The sequence below is a fragment of the Nycticebus coucang genome, chromosome 20 (assembly GCF_027406575.1).
Source record: "Nycticebus coucang isolate mNycCou1 chromosome 20, mNycCou1.pri, whole genome shotgun sequence".
NCBI lineage: Eukaryota > Metazoa > Chordata > Mammalia > Primates > Lorisidae > Nycticebus > Nycticebus coucang.
In genome coordinates, this window is record NC_069799.1 from 40,447,866 (window position 1) to 40,466,806 (window position 18,941).

An 18,941-nucleotide genomic window follows, 5' to 3' on the forward strand; every position below is an offset into this window, starting at 1 on the left:
CAAACCTGGCCCTGCCCAAAAATTGCAAATAAATAAATAAGCCATCTGGTATCAGCAAAAACACTACTTCTGGCATTAAAAGTCTTCTCCAGATAAAATGTAGAACGAAGAGCAAAGAACAGCATTTGCAATCTGAGGTACAAACAGAATTCCACTTAAGTTGCTATGCGACACTCACTTGCCACATACCACAGAAAAAAACGTCTTTACTCCTTTTTTGATTTGTTTTCTTTTCTTTAGATACATAGTGCTGGAGTGCAGTGGCACAACCCTAGCTCACTACGGCCTCAAACTCTTGGGCTCAAGACATCCTTCTGCCTCAACCTCCTGAGTAGCTGGGAGGGGTCACCATGCCTGGGTAATTTTTTAATTTTTGTGGAGAAGGGGTCTTGCTATGTGTCCCCCAGGCTGGTCTAAAACTCTTGGCCTCAAGTGATCCTTACACCTTGGCCTCCCAAAGTGCTAGGATTATAGGTGTGAGCCAAACAGCCCACCTCTTGACTCTAATACAACTTTCTGGAAAAATCTAATTATTAATGAGGATTTGTTAACAATCTAAATGCAATTTCAGCTAAACCCCTTTTACAGATAGGCATTTAAAGTTTTTCCTTGGTTTCTCCTCTTCCATTTCTAAGGTAGACCTTCCAATGGCAAGTGTCAGCCCCTACAAAGCCATAGGATGTAGAACTAAGGAGGTCCTAAGAGACCATCTGATCCAACATCCTTCTTTTGAAACTGGGGAGGCAGCCTAGGCTTCCCTGGACAGGGGAAGGAGGGAAAGAAGGTCTGCTGGGCTCCCTCCTCCCTCCCACCCACTCTCTGAGAGCATCAGCATGATGTGCAGGGCTCTCCCGGAATCTGCATGGAATGAGTCCCATTTCAAAACAGAATGACGGTTAAGAATATGACATGAACAGAGCTATTCTACAAAGAAGAAGTACTTAGCTGATTATTTACTCCGGATGTGATAGACTGGCAGGCCACACAAGTGGCATGTATCAACTGTAAAGCAGAATTAGAGTTTTGTTTGGAGATGTAGAATTGATTGCTGAGATTGCAGTGCCAATGTAAACCACAAAAATCTAATTCAAAAGTAAAGGTTTTATTTCTTTCTGTTTTCCTGTAGGTAGCATAAATCAGGCTTTGGACAATTAAAAGTTCGATATTGATTTTCTTTTAATAAAATTTGAAATTAACCACACAACTCCTACAGCTTTCATTGACTCAGTGAATTCTATCATTCATTTAATTCACAACTGCGAAGACCCTGTTTGGAGTGCACTCAGGGGCTCCTGCCTTGCTGAGCTCCTGACCTGACAGGAAGGTGTGTCTCAAACATTAAAGAGGTTCCTGCATGCTCTGGAACCCAGAATAAGGCATCCTGGTGAGGTAACTTCCCCCCACAGTGCACCTCTGTGCTGCAGAGAGGGAGCTTCTTCCTAGACCTCCGGCCTGCTCTCAGCTGTCCTGGACCTGTGTTTATTTCTAAATATGGGCACAAAGGAACAGGAACATTTGGCACATGCAAATTGAAATCTAAGCAAGGCAGATGAAACAAAAATGAAAAAACAAAAATTTCAAAGATGTCTAGGACAGACTCAGTCATGAACAGGAGAAAATTCCAAGGGTGAAAGTAGGAGGCAGCTGCAGGAAGAACACTGTTGGAAGAACAAATATCCGTCTCAGCTACTGACTAACTTACATGATTTCTGTTTCCCTCAGAGAGTACCTAGAGCTAAAGGATTTCTTCTGAAGCAAAGAAATGCAACTGAGATGCTTTCAAAAGTTTTTTTCTGATTATAAAAGAAATGTATGCTTGTTGCAGAAAAAGTGGAAAGTACCCCAGTATAAAGAATATATAATTAGGGCGGCGCCTGTGGCTCAGTGAGTAGGGCGCCAGCCCCATATGCCGAGGGTGGCGGGTTCAAACCCAGCCCCGGCCAAACTGCAACCAAAAAATAGCCGGGCGTTGTGGCGGGCGCCTGTAGTCCCAGCTGCTCGGGAGGCTGAGGCAAGAGAATCGTGTAAGCCCAAGAGTTAAGAGGTTGCTGTGAGCGTGTGACGCCACGGCACTCTACCCGAGGGCGGTACAGTGAGACTCTGTCTCTACAAAAATAAAAAAAAAAAAAAAAAAGAATATATAATTACAAATAAGAATTAAAACTGGGAAAATATAGAGATATAGTTAAAAGTGTGTGTGTGTGTGTGTATATATATATATATACTGAATATCCCTTATCCAAAATGCTTAGGTCCAGAAGAGTTTTCAGATATGGGCATTTTTTCCAATTGTGGAATATTTGCATTATTTGAGCATCCCAAATCAAAAAATCTGAAATCCAAAATGCTCCAAGGAGCCTGCTGCAGTGGCTGTAATCCTAGCACTCTGGGAGGCTGAGAAGGAGGATCACTTGAGCAAGACTGAGACCCCATCTCTACTAAAAAACATAGAAAAACTAGCTGGGTGTGGTGATGCATGCCTATACTCCCAGCTACTTGGGAGGCTGAGGCAGGAAGATCACTTGACCCCAAGAGTCTGAGGTTGCTGTGAGCTATGATATTGTCACACCACTCTACCAAGGCCGACAGAGTGAGACTGTCCAAAAAGAAAAACTTCCAAAGAGTATTTCTTTTGAACACCATATGAGTACTCAAAAATTTACAGTTTTGAAAGCATTTTGGATTGTGAGATTTGAGATGCCCAACCTGTATAATCCAACAACCTAGAGATAACCACTATTAATATTTTGGTATGTTTCCTCAAAACCTTTTCTCTGTGCATACTTACACAGACATAACAAGTATTATGTGTACCTTTGCATATGAATGTACATAAATATGTGCAAATACACATGTACTCACACATAAACATACCAATGGAAATAGGCCCATTTTTCTATTGGCGCATAAACATTTTTAATTGGTTGTATAGTAATTCTTTAATACATAAAGGTATTGATCCTTTTTCATAATGTATTCTGACATTTTCCCTATGTGATGATTTCATTTTTAAAGATATACTTAGAGTTTTCATTTTTAGGTAATTTCTTCCATTGCTTTTTTATAAACTTACATGCCCCTTCCCCATTCTGACACTAAGCATTCATTGTATTGTTACTTGGTGTTTATGATTATACTCACTACATCCAATCTATCATTAGTCAATCCAACAGACATCTGTCCTGGCACAAGGTAGAGGTGAAGTTATCTGATATATTTTTAGGAAAGATTCGAAGCGCTGTGTACACTGTCATAAAGGTTGCTGTGAAATGTTGGTATCATTTTAAACCTGCCCTCTTCCTAGTTTCCTTTCAAGGGGTGTGGAAGCAACTCGGAGGGTCCAAGATTGATCTACCTGTATCAAGGAAACACAGGCAGGAAAGGATGGACCTGGGTCAGCAGAGCCCAGATACGGCTTGGTAACCACCCTCCCCCCTCCTCCTCGTCAGACAACGTTCTGCTGTGCAGTGCTGCAGTCGACACAGAGGATGATTCTGAATCTAAGACAAGATAAGAAGATGGCAGAGACCTAGGTCAGGGAAGAAACTAATCCACTGGGCAAATGAAAATCTACAGTCTAGAGGAAAAGACTGCATTTACTGAGGACTTCTGCTGTCCTAGGTACCGGGTTCAGCACTTCAACAGATCACACGTTCAGTCCTCCTGACAATCTTGCAAAGTACTCATTCCATTTTACAGACAAAAATTGAGATTCAGGAAGATCATATGAATCATATGCACAAAGATCATATAGACAGAGATGGATCTAAGCCTTCAGCTCAGTTTGATTCCAGAGAATCACTATCTCCAGGAAAGCTCTCCAAGATGTCAACTGTTCTTGCATGATATCAAGTCAGATTATGAACAAAACTCAGCTGCCTTCCAAGATGTCACGGGGGAGGTGACCAAAAACATAGAGCACGTAAGACATGATAAGCTGTGAGAAGTGCCGAGAGGGTGATAGTCTGTGCTAACTGAAGGGGGACTGAAGGCGCTCAGAGTTTTAAAAAGGAGAGTTAGAGAGACCTTATGTTACCAGCAGGCCAAAGCTACTGTCTCACATCAGAACAAGCCTATGGGGAGAGAGCATCAAGTCCCCCCAGTCGGGGCAGGGGGTGGGGAGGGGAGTTACCACTGGAACTGCGCTCTGTTCCGGATCTGCGCTCACTGAGCAATTTTCTGATTTCTGAATCTGAGGACAGCATAGGTCAGGAGAGAGGATAAGGTAAAAGCATACTGAGAAAGGCTGACATCCTGAGTCTAATTGATTTCACCAGCATTTGTCCTGTGCCAGCAGCTTTCTCCACACTGGAAGGACTGAGAGCTCAGACACTGCAGTGGAATGATCCTCCCAAGGAAGACAGGACACAGCATCCCAAAAGGATTCTCCGGTACCTTTGACTTACAGGGCAGGGCCTGGCCATGAGACCCTGCGTGCACCCCTACCTCGTGTACCTCCAGGGATGACTGCAGAAGGAGGGTAGGCCTGGGGGTGGGAGGGTCATGTCAAGTTCAGACCTGAAAAAGGGAAGCCCAAATACACCACTGAGCCTAAAAAACCTACATCCTCTGACCCCACATAATGGATGTGTCCTTTTTTAATAAGGTTAGGGAAGATAGATGAAAGTGAAGTTGCAGCACAAAAAGAAAGCTGCCAATCAGTGAAGACTGTCAACTGTCACAGTGCCTCGGCACATCCGCCAAGGACAGGTCACAATGACCTCCCTTCATGCCTTCACTGCCTGGTCCTTCCACTGGTACTGTCACTTTCTTCTATGTACTAATCACTGTGCTTGGAAGAGAGACTGAAAAACAAAGGCATAGTCCTCACCCTGAAGCAATGCGCAATCTAGGATAAAAACACACACAGTTTCCTTATTTACAGACCATAAAAATAATCACCTCGTAACCAGTACTAGGGAGGCACATACAAACGGCCCTGAATTTAAAGCCACTGTCTCCTGGTGCACCATTATTCTATGTGCCACTAAGGAAGAAAAAAAATGCTGCCAATTAACTTTTGGCAAGTCATCAATTGTCCTGACTTCAGAGATGTACAGTTGGGGAAAGGTGCCTATCAGAACCAACAGAATGTGGGGAAGCAGGGCAGCTTTTCCCGCAAGACAGCCATTGGGTGGGCAGAGGGCAGGGTGCCTTTCAGGACCTCTGGGGAGAGAGGCCAAAGGGATGGGTGGAAAGGGGTGTGTGTACGTGTGGGGTACACTGTCCCTGTGCTGAGGAGAGGCCCGGCAGGAAGCTCCCCTAGCAGCTAGCTGGGGGGCAAGCAATAAAGGCCAGGAGTGGGGCAGGAAGGCTGCAAAAGAGCCTCAGCACAGCCAGGTGAGGGAGGCGGAGGCGACACACTGACTGCAGGCCTCCGGGGCTGCTGGCTGGGGACTCAGTCAGGTAAAAGGAGAGGAAGCTGGCAGGGAAGCAAAGATGCTGACTTCTGATCTGGATATGCTGATCCACACAGGACCGTCTACCAGGCAGTGTGCGCGTGGTGCCAGGATTGGGGCAGCTCCTCCTTGTCGGGACCCTGGAACAGAAGGGCTCGGGGGAATCCCCAGTGACAGCACTGAGGGACCCAAAGACCTGCTCTTGGAGGTAACAAGAGCAGACACTGGTCAGTGCCTGCTTTGTGTCCAGGATATCACCCTGCTGCTTTAGGACAATCTTTTGACAAGACAGGTATAATCGTTGCTAATTTATAGGAAATTATCACCCAGGAGATCGTGTGACTATAAATCTAACTCACTGCAGAAAAGGGCCTAAGGCAAGCCTCAGTGCTAGAGCCCTGGTTACCAAACTGGAGGATGCAGGATGGTCCCCTACAAGCTGGAGCTGGCCACAGGCTAGAGACAGTCATAGGCAGCTCAGCACAGATGAACGCACCTATCTTCACTCTTGACTACTCAAATTTTTCAACATTTACCCTCCTCCCACCAACACCAGCGTGAAAGACAAGGTAAGGCAGTAGTCTTTGAAATTTTCTTCTCAAAATGATTTTAGCACAGGTAACTCAGGGCTGGACAAGAGCAACGAATGGGCTTCAAACCAGGGGTTCACGACTGAGGTATAAGACAGGGGTTTCCCCCGCCACCTTCTGCAGCTTCCCAGAGAAAGGCAGGCAGACTAACCTGGGACCAGCACCAAGCCAAGCATCAGAGAGGAGGACAAGCAGCCGCTGGGGTGGTGGCAGCTGCCTTTAACCAGGTCCCATGCCCCGCTACCCAGTCTGAACTCGTCCCTGTCCAGTGAACATGTCTCCATGGGACACAGGAGGACTTTGGGTTCTGGACTGGCTTCCTCAGCTGTTAGAACCCATCAAAGACACAGGCTCTGAGGGAAAGGCCGGAGGAGCCGAGCAAAGGAGCTCAGGGAGGAGCAGGAAGGCTGCAAGCCGGTGGGAGCTTCCCTGCACCTGTGTGGCCATTTACGCTCACAAGAGTCACGGCGGTCACAGGCGAGCATATAAACATGCTACATGGATAGAAGAAGATGACATCAAACTCCTTCTGACAAAAAGTTAGAGTGGCAGGACTGACTGGATTGACAGTGGTGCCTGAATGTGCCAACAAGGTCACATGAAGGACATGCAGCAGGGGGACAAAAATATTTAAATCAAAAGAGAAGTTGAAAACATTAGTTCAGAGGAAAAGAACAGGTGGGAATTCTTCCATCCAACATACATTTAAGTCTCTTCTATGGGCTCGGCATTGGGCATGTCACAGAGACGCAAACCTGAAGAAGATGTGGGATAATCTAACAATCCGGCTAAGGCCCCTGTTTCCACATAGGTGGGTGCAGGCTACCGGCAGCCAGGGAATCAGGGAAGGTGTTCTGAGATGAACTAGAGATTGTTTCTCCAAAGCCGTAACTCCCACAGGTGAGTAAATCTTTCGCAAATCTAACCAATTCCAATTCCTTACTTCCTGTCAATAAAACTGAAGAACGAAATTGAAATGTAGCTGATTATTAGGCATTATTTTGGATGACAAATGTGTCAGGAGATTTTTTTAACACAAAAAAACCTATGGAATAGAAAGAATTTGTAGTTATTACAACAAAACTTGTTTAATTTATGTACATGAACGAAGTTCCTCAGCACTTACATCTATAAAAATGAACATTAGAGGAATAATATTCAACCACAGAAGCATCCCAGTAAAAAATGTTTTCCCCAAAAAATGTTTCACTTTTCTTTTTAATAATTATTGTTTAAATTTTTAACATGTCTGTACTGTTTTGATCATTTGAGGACTAATGATGATAATAATAATACCTCAATCTAGAACTAAATTTCAATATTGTGAGACTTAAAATCACCAGAAATGAAAGTTGAGTTCAGGTCCATATTCTTACATAAACATGATAAAGTAACAACTGACTTTCAGAAATCAAAATATATCACATTATTCTATGGAGAAAACAGAAAGGAAATACAAGTTCAAGATGAAAAAGGAGTGACAGAAAACTTCCAACTGATAAAGAAGAGCATGCTCAGTATCTTTAAATGAATGATGGTGGGTATCACATCACTTTGACACTAAAATTTCATTTTTTAAAAATGGACAGATTTTATTTTAAAATATCAATGTTTGCAACATACCAGAAATTATATATCCTTTGATGAGCTAAAAAATGGTAAGGCCAACATAAAAATGCTTGAGAGAATCCACAGTTTTTCAAAATTATTTTCCATGGTACATAAGCAAAGAGAAAATAGTAGGAAAATCACTGGTGTGAACTCAGTTTCCTGTGGATACTTCAGCATCTAACTGCAGAAGTCTTCCTTATGGCGTGTGGCAAACCCTGGGAAGACCCACAGGGTACCTGAGAGACAGCCAGAAAAGGGGCGTCCTGGTACCCAGCACCCTTATAGGTGATGCACAGCTGAGGAAACATAGGTGAGGTTAAGACGGGAAGGCCCAGGAGTTCCCTCAGAGAAGAGACCTGCAGTGTAAGGACTGCTCCCCTTGTGATACAAAAAGTTCAACACGGCCCAGGAACAAAAACCTGAGCCCAAACAGAGGACAGCCACAAAACATTTCGTTTCAGTATTTCTAAAAGGATCTGCAAAGAAAACAATAGCTCTGGCTGGGAGTGGTGGCTCATACCTATAATCCTAGTACTCTGGGAGGCTGAGATGGGTGGACTGCTTGAGCTCAGGAGTTCAAGACCAGGCTGAGCAAGAGAGAGACCCCATCTCTAGTAAAAACTGAAAAACTGAGGCAAGCGGACCCCTTGAGCCTATGAGTTTGAGGTTACTGTGAGCTACAACTCCATGGCACTCTACCCAGGGTGACAGAGTGGGATTCTCAAAAAAGTAAACCATGGCTCATATTTTTTATTTCTGAAATTTAATGTTTCTACTTTGGTTTCAAGCTTCTCAAGGGACAAATAGTTTTTATTCCTCTAATTATTTCAAGATATTTCTGGGAAACACAGATTATATACACACAAACACACACAGGATTGTATTTTTGTCCAAACTCTTTGTTAAGACAAGGAACCTCTAAAAACCACACTAACTAAAAGAAAAAAGATGCAGGTTGGCTGTTTTTTCTTAATTCTGAAGACTAGACTCTCACATTTTTGAAAACAATGAATAGGCATAGAAAAGCAAAAGAAACCAGGAACTATAATTCTTCCCCACAAGTAAAACGATAGCATGAAAAGCCAAGGCAGGACTAGGCATCTAACTTCTCTCCCACTTAGCTATTTCCTCCACCCCCAGGAGGAACCCTTGGTCCCTTCTTCCTTGAATGGCATCTCATTTGTGAGAAAAAATGAGATAGAAGTTACTCTGGCTTTGTATAAAACAGGCCTACCCTCCGCCCCTGGAGGGATCTAAGGAGCAAGCACTCTTTTACCATTCAGTTCTGTTGGAGTTTCCAGTTTCCTGTTGAACAATGAGAAGATTCCAAGTTCAGCATGACTCTCTTTGATATACAGAGGGAAAGGGAATTTAGCAATTGAGAAACCAAAGACTTACTGCTGGTTCCACCATAGCAGGTGTGTGCATGGCCAAGAGCCTGTCAGACTCTCAAAGCTGGAGAAGGGGGGGGGGGAGGAATGGTCTGAGAGGACAGAGACCTGCAAAGGTGAAATGCCCCAAGGCTGTGGTCCCAAGCAGCAGCTGCCCTAACATGACCAACATCACCATAACAACAGCCCCCTACCCAAAGACCTAGCCTGAACTACGGTCAGAGGGCACCCACCTGGAAGAAGAGCTTATCGGCCTCAAAAGAGAAGAAAATCAAACAGGTACCCTGAGCCTTACTGTCTCAGACTACAACATTTCTTTTTTTTTTTTTTATTGTTGGGGATTCATTGAGGGTACAGTAAGCCAGGTTACACTGATTGCAAGTGTTAGGTAAAGTCCCTCTTGCAATCATGTCCAATTAAAAAAAATTAGGGTGGGTAGGACCCACATTTGTGAACGGCTCTAGTACTCTTAGAAGAGCAGGAGTCTTGCAATGGAGATACTTTTCCAAGTGAAGCATTTTCACAATCCAATCAGGAATGTTTCCTGCCATTGTCATTTTTCCTTCTTTCAGCCAGTGGGGCTGGTATTGTCCTTTGTGCCACATACCCCAGCATAAGGTCACTGAACCTGGAGTTGAGATGAAATGTGCATCATCAGCTCTCCCAAGCCAGTGCACAGAGTGCCCCAGCAGCCCTGCCTGGCTGTAGGAATTGAGAGGAGCAAAGAGCAGAGGAAAATTCAAAACCTCACCTGGCTTGGGACCCCAGCAGGATAGGAAATGCAGAAAGTTACCTGGAGTTCCTGAGCTCTGCCTGAAAGCAGCTTGAGTTAGAGGAACCTATACAGCCTTCACTGAAACCAAGTCCAGCAGGCAGCTGGATACTTGCGTTTTGAAGAGTACAGAGAAAAATCTAGTTAGACAAGATAGCTGACATGGGGTGGCGCCTGTGGCTCACTGGGTAGGGCGCTGGCCCCATATGCCGAAGGTGGCGGGTTCAAACCCAGCCCCGGCCAAACTGCAACAAAAAAACAGCCTGGGGTTGTGGTGAGTGCCTGTAGTCCCAACTACTCGGGAGGCTGAGGCAAGAGAATCGCCTAAGCCCAGGAGTTGGAGGTTGCTGTGAGCTGTGTAACGCCACGGGGCTCTACAGAGGGCAATAAAATGAGACTCTGTCTCTACCAAAAAAAAAAAAGATAGCTGACATCAAAGCTGGGAGGGTAAAGAACAGACTGGGAGACAGCATATTACAGGGATGGATAGAGGAGGAGTTTATTACAGTGTGTGGATGGAGCTTATGTAAAGGCAGGATTTCTCAGGACCAATTTGCCAAAAGCCAATTCACTAAATAGCCAATTCTCCGATAATCATATCACCAAAGAATTCATTGAAATTACCAAATCTAACTATTTTAAAAGTCTATTTAATTATTTATAAAGCAATTGTTCACTAGATGCACATATTTTTAGCAAATTAGCCTGTTTGAAAATAAGAAGCCAAAAGCCAAGGAGTTCTAAGAAATGTGGGATAGTCCATGACTGTAGGCAAGATCAGGAAAGGGAAAGCGTCCCACCAGCGTGCACCACAGGGGGCAGGTGAGAGGACGGCCCCAGTGGGAGAGAGAGCAGAGAAGGCAGTGCTGGTGCAGAAGCCCCCACAGAGGAGCAGAGAGGACCCCTGGGGAGGCGCTGGTTTTTCTCCCTTTTCTTATTTCCCATCTGTGAGACTCAAGTCTATTCATATGTTGGGTAGAAAAACTGAACATTTAAGGAGAAACCAGAGCCAACAAGGTGGTCAGAGTGACTGATGTCCTGATATTCCAGAAAAGGAAAGGGAGTGACATTTAGAGTTAAGGTGAAGGGGAAGACAGAATTCCCTAAACCATGTCTGGTGCAATCCCGTCTGGGGTGGGGACCTGCGGCCTTGGTGCCAGATGTGGCCTTCTGGATCCTTGAATGTGGCCTTTCAACAGAATCCAAATTTCACAGAACACATCCTTTTAGGATTAGGGCCACACTCTGGGCTCTCTGAGGCCCCAGGTTCCCCCACCCCTCACCCTCTCGGTCTCTTTCCTCCCTAGGAACATCCTGCCCCTCCCAAGGGCTTCCTGCTTCTCCTGGGGGGAGGAGGGGTGTGTTTTGTACATAACACATTTGAACTTACTTCACAAGTATTTGATATCTGCAGTAATTTATTCTTCCTTGGAGAACATTTCTTTTTCCATAAATGTACCAAAGTCTTTCGAATCAAGTTAGCAGCCTGCTTAATTACATAACACCAATATAACATCAGCTTTACACCTTGCCAAAATTGTTAATTATTGAGGAGTGATCAATTTGTGTACATGAACTCTGTCTTAAACATGTCTGCTTGTTTTCTAGTCAATTTATGATCTTCTCTGAATAAGAGCTTAGCAGTATGCCAGGAGTCAAGAGAGAGAATTATGTAGGACTCGAGCATCTCAAAATAACACCCCAATCACTAAGGCAGCATTTACAGACCTCTCCTGACACATTTTTCTACAGGAATCCAGCTAACAAGATGCACATTTGCTGTGTCGTCTTATCTCTAACCAATGGCCAGGGAAAAGTGAGATACACCTAGGGCTGAAAAGAGGAGAAATCCCTCACAACCTAGATGAACCACAAAGATCACAGGATCTTTAAGAAAAAGCTGGTTATTAAAAGTGTGGTGAAAAAGAAAACACCTGCACCCAGCAGACAGGTTAAAGTCTGCGCTCCAGTGAACAATAGTTAGTTAGTGGGGCTTTTATGTGAGGGTCTTATTTTGCTTTCTTTTGCATATTATTTACTAACAAATATGTTCTTCTGAGAAATTATGCAAATATCAATTCTTAAAAGGAACATTTCTGACTTAGGGTAGAAACATACAGAATAGACGTAGAACACAGCTAACTGGCAAAATAAGGACAACTGCTTCAAATAGGGCATTCTAAAAACATAACTCACTACAAAACAAGAAAAAAACCAAGGGAACCACCACTAAACAGCATCCTTGGGGGTCACTCAAGGGGATTCTCGTTTACCCTGAAAGCCAAGTCTAGTGGAAAGTCAATTACCAACATAAGCCTTTTTTTCTTTTTTAAAAGAAACATAAATTAGGAACCTACCGTCCGTCTGAGATTTACTGAGGAATATTGTGCTGGCCCGAGGATGATCTGAAGGATTGAATTCCATGTTCAAATCTTTAAAGGAAGAAAAAAAAATTACATGAATAAACCATCTGATAACTAGAGAGTAAAGATTAACTTTTTTCCCAACCTTAAATTGCAAATATATTCAAGGATTCTAGAAACCTACAGTTACAGTGTTAATAGATTTGGTTAGACTGAAAATGCTGCTATTTGGAAGTTCGAGAAAGTCAAACATAAAAATTAGAAATTTGGATCATCTATTAGCCTAAAAAAAAACTTCCCTTTCTTCAGAACAGCAGTTCTCAACCTGTGGGTCCCAACTCATAGGAACTGTATCAAAGGGCTGCAGCATTACGAAGGTTGAGAACCACTGCCTTAGAAAAAGGCTTCTCTGCACCCAAGATACTACAAAATGGATAGAATTTCACAGGCAATTAAGGAGTCTTAGGTGTTACAGCAGACTCATCCGAGCTCTGCAGTTAGAAAGTGGTTATTTCCCAGATACAGGTGATTAAAATAGGGTATCTCAACTGGTTAGGCTGCATCCACATCCCTATACTCTTTTGCTTCATTAAGACTGTTATTTTCTGAAAAGGCAAATCTTTTACAGCAAAAGCTGCAAATCAGCCATTTGGGGGCCTAATCTGGGCCACAGGTGTGTTTTGTTTGATTCATACTTTTTATTTTTTAAATTTAAGCCAATATATAAAAATCAAAAGATTTCAAACATGTATCTCTCTCTCACATACACACACACACACACAACCACACCTATTTTCAGCTTTTCTTGAGAAATCAGGTCATCTATCTGCCAACACTCAGCCCACACCCCAGTCATGATAGCTGGAGTCCAGCAGCTTGTGCCCGCTTCTGATGGGCCCCAAGGCTCCAGCTCTCCAGTGTGACCACCCCCTTCAGCTGCCCTGTCCTCACTTTCAGTGTCCTACCCCTACAGGCATTTGGTTTTGCAACCCCTGCCTTAGGACAATCTCCAAGGGTTGAGACATGTCAGTGTGATTATAAACAACACAGAATCCCATCATAAAAAGAGTTTTTCAAGTTTAAAAAATTGTTTTGATTCCATGAAGAAAGAATGGTTAATTAAACAAAACAGAAAAGTTACGGGAGGAAAAAGAAATGAAAATTATTAGAAAGTCAGAATAGCCTTCAAGTCAGCTTACAGCATCATAATGAAAACTTTGGGGGCAGTGTCCAAGTATTTCAACAAATTCACACAGAATCCTAATCAACACCAATAAAAACAGGCCAGGCCTATCCTTAGCTTTAATAGAAGATTAAGTCAAAGATAAAAGAGAAACAAGGAAGGCCTGATATACCCTGGAGGCAACACCTGATTCCTCATCCACAAAAACTTATCCTCAGCAAGCCCCCAAAGTGAGGAGGCTTCTTCCATTATCAGTCAGTCAGTGGCTTACTGCACTGTAACGTCTCTCTGGGTGCATGATTAGAGAAATCCCTGCTGAATCTTAAACAGAAGCTACTTCTTGATTTCATCCACTAACATTACAGAGTAGTTTCACAGCAAAAGTCATTAAAGGGTGATAGAAGGAGAAAGAAGGGCCAAAGAGACACTTGATTTCCCCAACTTGCTTCAATATGAACTAGATAAAGTTGGGTAGGAAACTGCATGATGAAAATGACTCTTTGTGAAGGGGTTTCCTGCTTAACTATGGTCTTGTTATAAAAAGGGCTAAATAACTAATGTGCTACTAAATTTTTTGAGGACTGTGCATAACAAAATGAGGGTAAATATGTAATCTCAACTATTAACATCCCAAAACTTTAAAACACGGTCTCCACAGAAGAGCATCAGCTCAAACACAATGTGTGTGCAGTGCCTACGTGCTGGGGAGACAACTCCAGGAAATCAGTCCTGTGGCTTCTGACAACATCAGCGCCACAGATTCTGACTTTGTTCCTTTAACACACTCAACTCGGACTCATCTAGCAGACTGATTTTTTTTAAGACCCAGTTTTATCATTAAAATACGTCAGTAAGAGTTTGTAGAACACCACAAGCAGAAAGTGTAAAGCTTTCCTGTTTGGAATGAAATTAACACAAGACTGCCATTTCTTACAGAATTGAGAACCTGCTCCAAGAACGTCTTGGTGGGCAATCCCTGACCACCTGTAGATTAGGATTCTGTGCTACAACATTTACAAACCCGCAATGTTGCTAACAGAGACATCACAGATTCTGAGGGGACACTTGTCCCAGTAAATAATAGTACACCTATATGGTGAAATACTATGCCACTATCAAAAAATCATGTGAAGAATATTTTATTGACATGGAGCAAACACTATGAGTATGTTGTTAGATAAGGAGAACAGTATGATGCCATTTGAGAGGGACATGTGTAGGCATGGAAAACATCAGAACACACACCAATATTTTGTTACCTTCGAATAATGCAACTAGCGATATACACATATACACGTGTATTTTTAGCTTTCTGTTTTCTAAGTTTTTACATTGAGCCTACTTCCACTGTTTTTTTTTTTTTTTTTAACTTTTGTAATTTAAAAAAGCAACTTCAGAAAATGGATTTGAGCCTTCAATACCTTCTGGGTGGCTGGACTACTCCAGCACAGACTGGTCTTCCCAGGAAATGCACTGAAGTCAGAAGTGACTTCCACACAGCCCCAGTATGACAGCCCTCAGCACTGTCCACTGCTGCAGGAACACGTGACAAAAAATGACCAGCTCAGAGGGACCCCTGAACACGGTGCATCCCTCTACCACCAGCAATCTCTGTGCTTCTTCCTGCTCTCATCAAGGCCAGACAGAGGAAGGGCAGGGCGACTGGTGTTCCGTGGGGAAGCTGAACAGCAGGAATTGCATCTCACACTCCGTCGGCGGAAGGGACCCACGAGTGTGACACGAGGAAACGACAGTCATGTTCCCTTTATGGACAAGGCATAATTCCAGGTCTAGCCAGGATGTTCCCCGTGTCACAGCAAGATTCTTAATGGGAGGGGTGACAGGCCATGTATCATCTGTCCCCAGGACAAGTCAGAGTTCAGAGGAGACTTCAAGATCACTGTCTGGTATCATATTCACAGATGAGGCGAATCAGACCCAGAACTTGAGAACACTATGGTAATTACAACATGTGCTCTGGCATGGGGAAACCAACTTCGGGAGGAATAAAAAAGGGGTAAAGCCACCATTCTCATAAGCTAAGCAAAATGAAATCTGTTGTATCACTCAAACTTAACACTCTGAAGTCAAGCATAACAAAAGCCATAAGGAGAAGAATCTCATTGCGGAGAGTCAAGAAAAATGACAGCTCAATTTGACAAGTTAGAACACATTTGGAATAGAATAGTGGTCTTGGTTCAGCTGAGTAAGTTTCCAAAAAAGAAAAAAAAAAAACCAACAAGAAATTCATGGAAAACTGAGCTTAAAATTACAGATTTCACTGCTAAAATATGCCGGCCACCTTGCTAAAGTCAGTCTAATATACTTCCTACATTCGAAGTAATAACTGAACATGAATCAATCACATAATCCTCCCTCCCTCCACCACCAAATCAAACATTCCTCATCTCTCTCAAAACACCTTCTCGAACCTAGTGCAGCACTGCTCCCCAGTGCACGGAGAGCTGTGATTTTTTCCCACCTGCTCTCATCAATCTCATAAAGTAGTTCCTGTGCTAACTCATCCAGAAGAAGAATTAATAGCTTATAAAATTTAAATAGTTACTCCACTGGGTGCCATTGTAGCAGAAACTGCTGCCCTTCTAGCAAAGCCCTGTTGGAGTATTTCCACCTCAAGTAAAGCCCTGTGGAGATGAGCTGGTTGGTGACACCATATGGAAGCCCACTCTGCCTAGCAGGTCAGTATGTGGCCACTGCTGGGAGGGGCACAGAGATGTGAGACATGGCAAATCCTACACAAACTTACAATTTACTTAGGAGGACAAGATGGAATACATGACACATTAGAGCACTGGAGCAGCTAGGGAACAATGAAGACGGAAACATTGAACCACACACAATGCAACACAGACTGTGTGCTTACAATAAACTAGCTTACACAAAGCAAACCTGCACTGAATCCCTACTACATGGGAGGTTTTCTGTTCACTCCTGTTGATACCAAAATAGTACTCTGGGGTAATAATCACTTCTGTGTCACCACCTTTCCTATTATCATCTACACGAACTATTTCATGGTCCTAAGAATGCATCCTTGGTTTTCAAAGGCTACATATAGTCGATTAATGGCAAGATAAAGCATGTACTTAGCTGATTTCAACATGCATCATATGATATTCCTGTCACATGTCAGTATGAATACTGAAGGGCTAGGAGGGCCAGTCCAACCTGCCACAGTTTTCATTCATTCAACAAATAATCATTGAGCACCTACCAGGTGCCAGGTATTGCTGAGTTTCAGGTACTAAAGGTAGAGAAGCAACAAAACAGATCAAATCACAGTCCTCTTAGGACATCCTTCTAAGTTCAAAGTGTGAAATACTAGTGGAGAAAGCAAAAAGAATGAATAACCCATCCAGGATGATTCTATAAACTCTATAACCCTCATTCAGAAAGCTTAAAGTCAACTCTCCGGAAAGTACTCATACCCCAAAGGGAAGCTCAAACAGAGGAATAGAGATAAAACGTTTGATAACGTAGAAGATCCAGATTTGACTTTTATCTCTATCACCTCTTTGCCTTTGGGAATAGTGTGATGCTATTTTAGTCTCATTTTCCTTAACTATAAAGTGGGCTAATAACACCTAACTTGGAGGATTATTGTGGGGATTAGACGTTATGTACATGAAGCAACAGGCAAGATGTCTGCCACACATTAGGGACCCTGTAAATAATGGCTATTAAAAGGTTGTGCCACAGCATCTAGCTCAGTGCTGAAGTAAAGCTCTCAATGCATAAATGTTAAACTCAGAGACACTAAAGACTGTGTTAACCTTGATTACGGTTTCTCTTCTCTAAGGAGTGCTACCTTAAAACTGATGGTTAAAACTTCAGTGTCACACACTCCTGATTTAGATTCTTCTACCTCTTAAAGACCAGCAAGATGATCCATAAACCAGCTTTGAGGCAGTAAGACCACACTTTAGACTAAAGGCAGTTTTAAGGAACGTCACGGGATCCCTTGAGCTGATTTCCATCTAATATCAGGAAGCTGAGTTTCACACCACTGCTTCTTTATGATGACGGTATTGTTAAGACACACAATCCATCAGAGGACTCAGAGAACGGTTGCTCTGCAGGCCTCTCGCCAGACAGTGAGGCGAAAACTAAGTCCTAGGTCCTGCTGCTTTCAGGCCATGCTTCAGCTGAGCACAAGGTATGACAAAATCCCTTTATTCAAAATTGAATGTGGATCAAATAGCACGCTTGCTACACAGGTTAACTCAGCAGCGTCCTCCCATGCCAGGCAACCTAAATTTCTTTGGTCTTTTCACAGACGTCATAATAGTGGTGATCTGCAATTGCTCACCTCCCTTTTAAGCCAGCGCTGGGTTCACCTGCAGTGTTATAAAGGATCCGGGTAATAACACAGTGCCAAGAGAAGCAGGTGTCATTACCTACCACTGAGGGTCTGGAAAATCAGTAATAAGGAACACAGGCAAGTGCAGAAAAGCCTGAACAGCACCGGATGTAGAGGCGGCTCCAGAGACAACCTGCACAAAGCCAAACAAACTGTCCCTGCCTCCTCCTCTGCACTGCAGGCCCAGAGATGATCATTGCTCCAATACATCCTCCCAAAAGATGGGCTGTCCATTTAGGTGTAGGCAATGTCAGTGAGCAGAGCCAAAAGGAGTGATTCCTTGATAATTTCTGAAACTTCATGGTAGAAAGTCAACCTCGATCTGGAGGCCAACTGACAACTCCATTACTCTCAGAAGACATCACTAGGTCCATTTTCTAGCTTTAGATAGATACTTGAAATGGTCAAATATTTCAAACTTTTAATTTCCATTTTAAGTACTCACATTTCCAAATCTGGCTATGATCTGCAAGGCAATGATGAAATGAACAAACAAAGCCTGTTAATTTTGTATCAGATTGGTTCTTTTAATTCTTTTCAGTTACTGTTGTTCCACTGCCTGAAAATCAGTGCTTATCTCCACCTGTCAAGGGGACCAAACTGGGAGGTGCCCTGGCTTCTCCAGGAGGCCACCGAGCAGGCCCCATCCGGGAAGCCACTCTCACACGATGCAGCAGCAAACAGCTGTTACTGCGATTCTTGTTGCTTCTAAAACCACCTTTTCTACTCCCCCTGATTTTAAGTCCATTCTTCTGATTATTATAACGCACTTAGATTTGGTTGTTTCCTCTTTCTCGCTCTCTTTCAGCGGCCAGCGGCCCTGCAGGTGTTGGCACACAGGTCTTTGTGAGTAACTCTGTGTGTCTGCGCTTGTACAGGTGTGAGCCTCCAGGCGGGTTCTTGTCAGGATTATGTCTCTGCACTTGGACAGGTGGGAGCCTCAGGCGGGTTCGTGTGGGGATTATGTCTCTGCACTTGGACAGGTGGGAGCCTCCAGGCGGGTTCGTGTGGGGATTATGTCTCTGCACTTGGACAGGTGGGAGCCTCCAGGCGGGTTCGTGTGGGGATTATGTCTCTGCACTTGTACAGGTGTGAGCCTCCAGGCGGGTTCATGTAGGGATTCTGTCTGTGTGCATCTCTCTGTGCACACACAACTGACCCTCATTCATCTGCTCTCTGTCTGTCTGCCTGCCTTTCCATCTATCTCCCTGTTTGTCTGTCTTTCCCACTGTCTGTCTACCCCCGCATCTC

The 18,941-nt window shown here is 43.6% G+C and overlaps 1 protein-coding gene across 3 annotated transcripts in view; it reads right to left on the reverse strand.

Moving 5' to 3' along the window:
* The window catches only part of CCNY (cyclin Y), a 231,397-nt gene that overhangs the window by 77,503 nt on the left and 134,953 nt on the right, over positions 1–18,941 (reverse strand). For all 3 annotated transcript variants that reach the window (XM_053572252.1, XM_053572254.1, XM_053572253.1), the window contains exon 2: positions 12,121–12,195. In XM_053572252.1, coding sequence (XP_053428227.1) covers positions 12,121–12,195 — 75 coding nt within the window. The remainder of the gene's footprint in view (positions 1–12,120; positions 12,196–18,941) is intronic.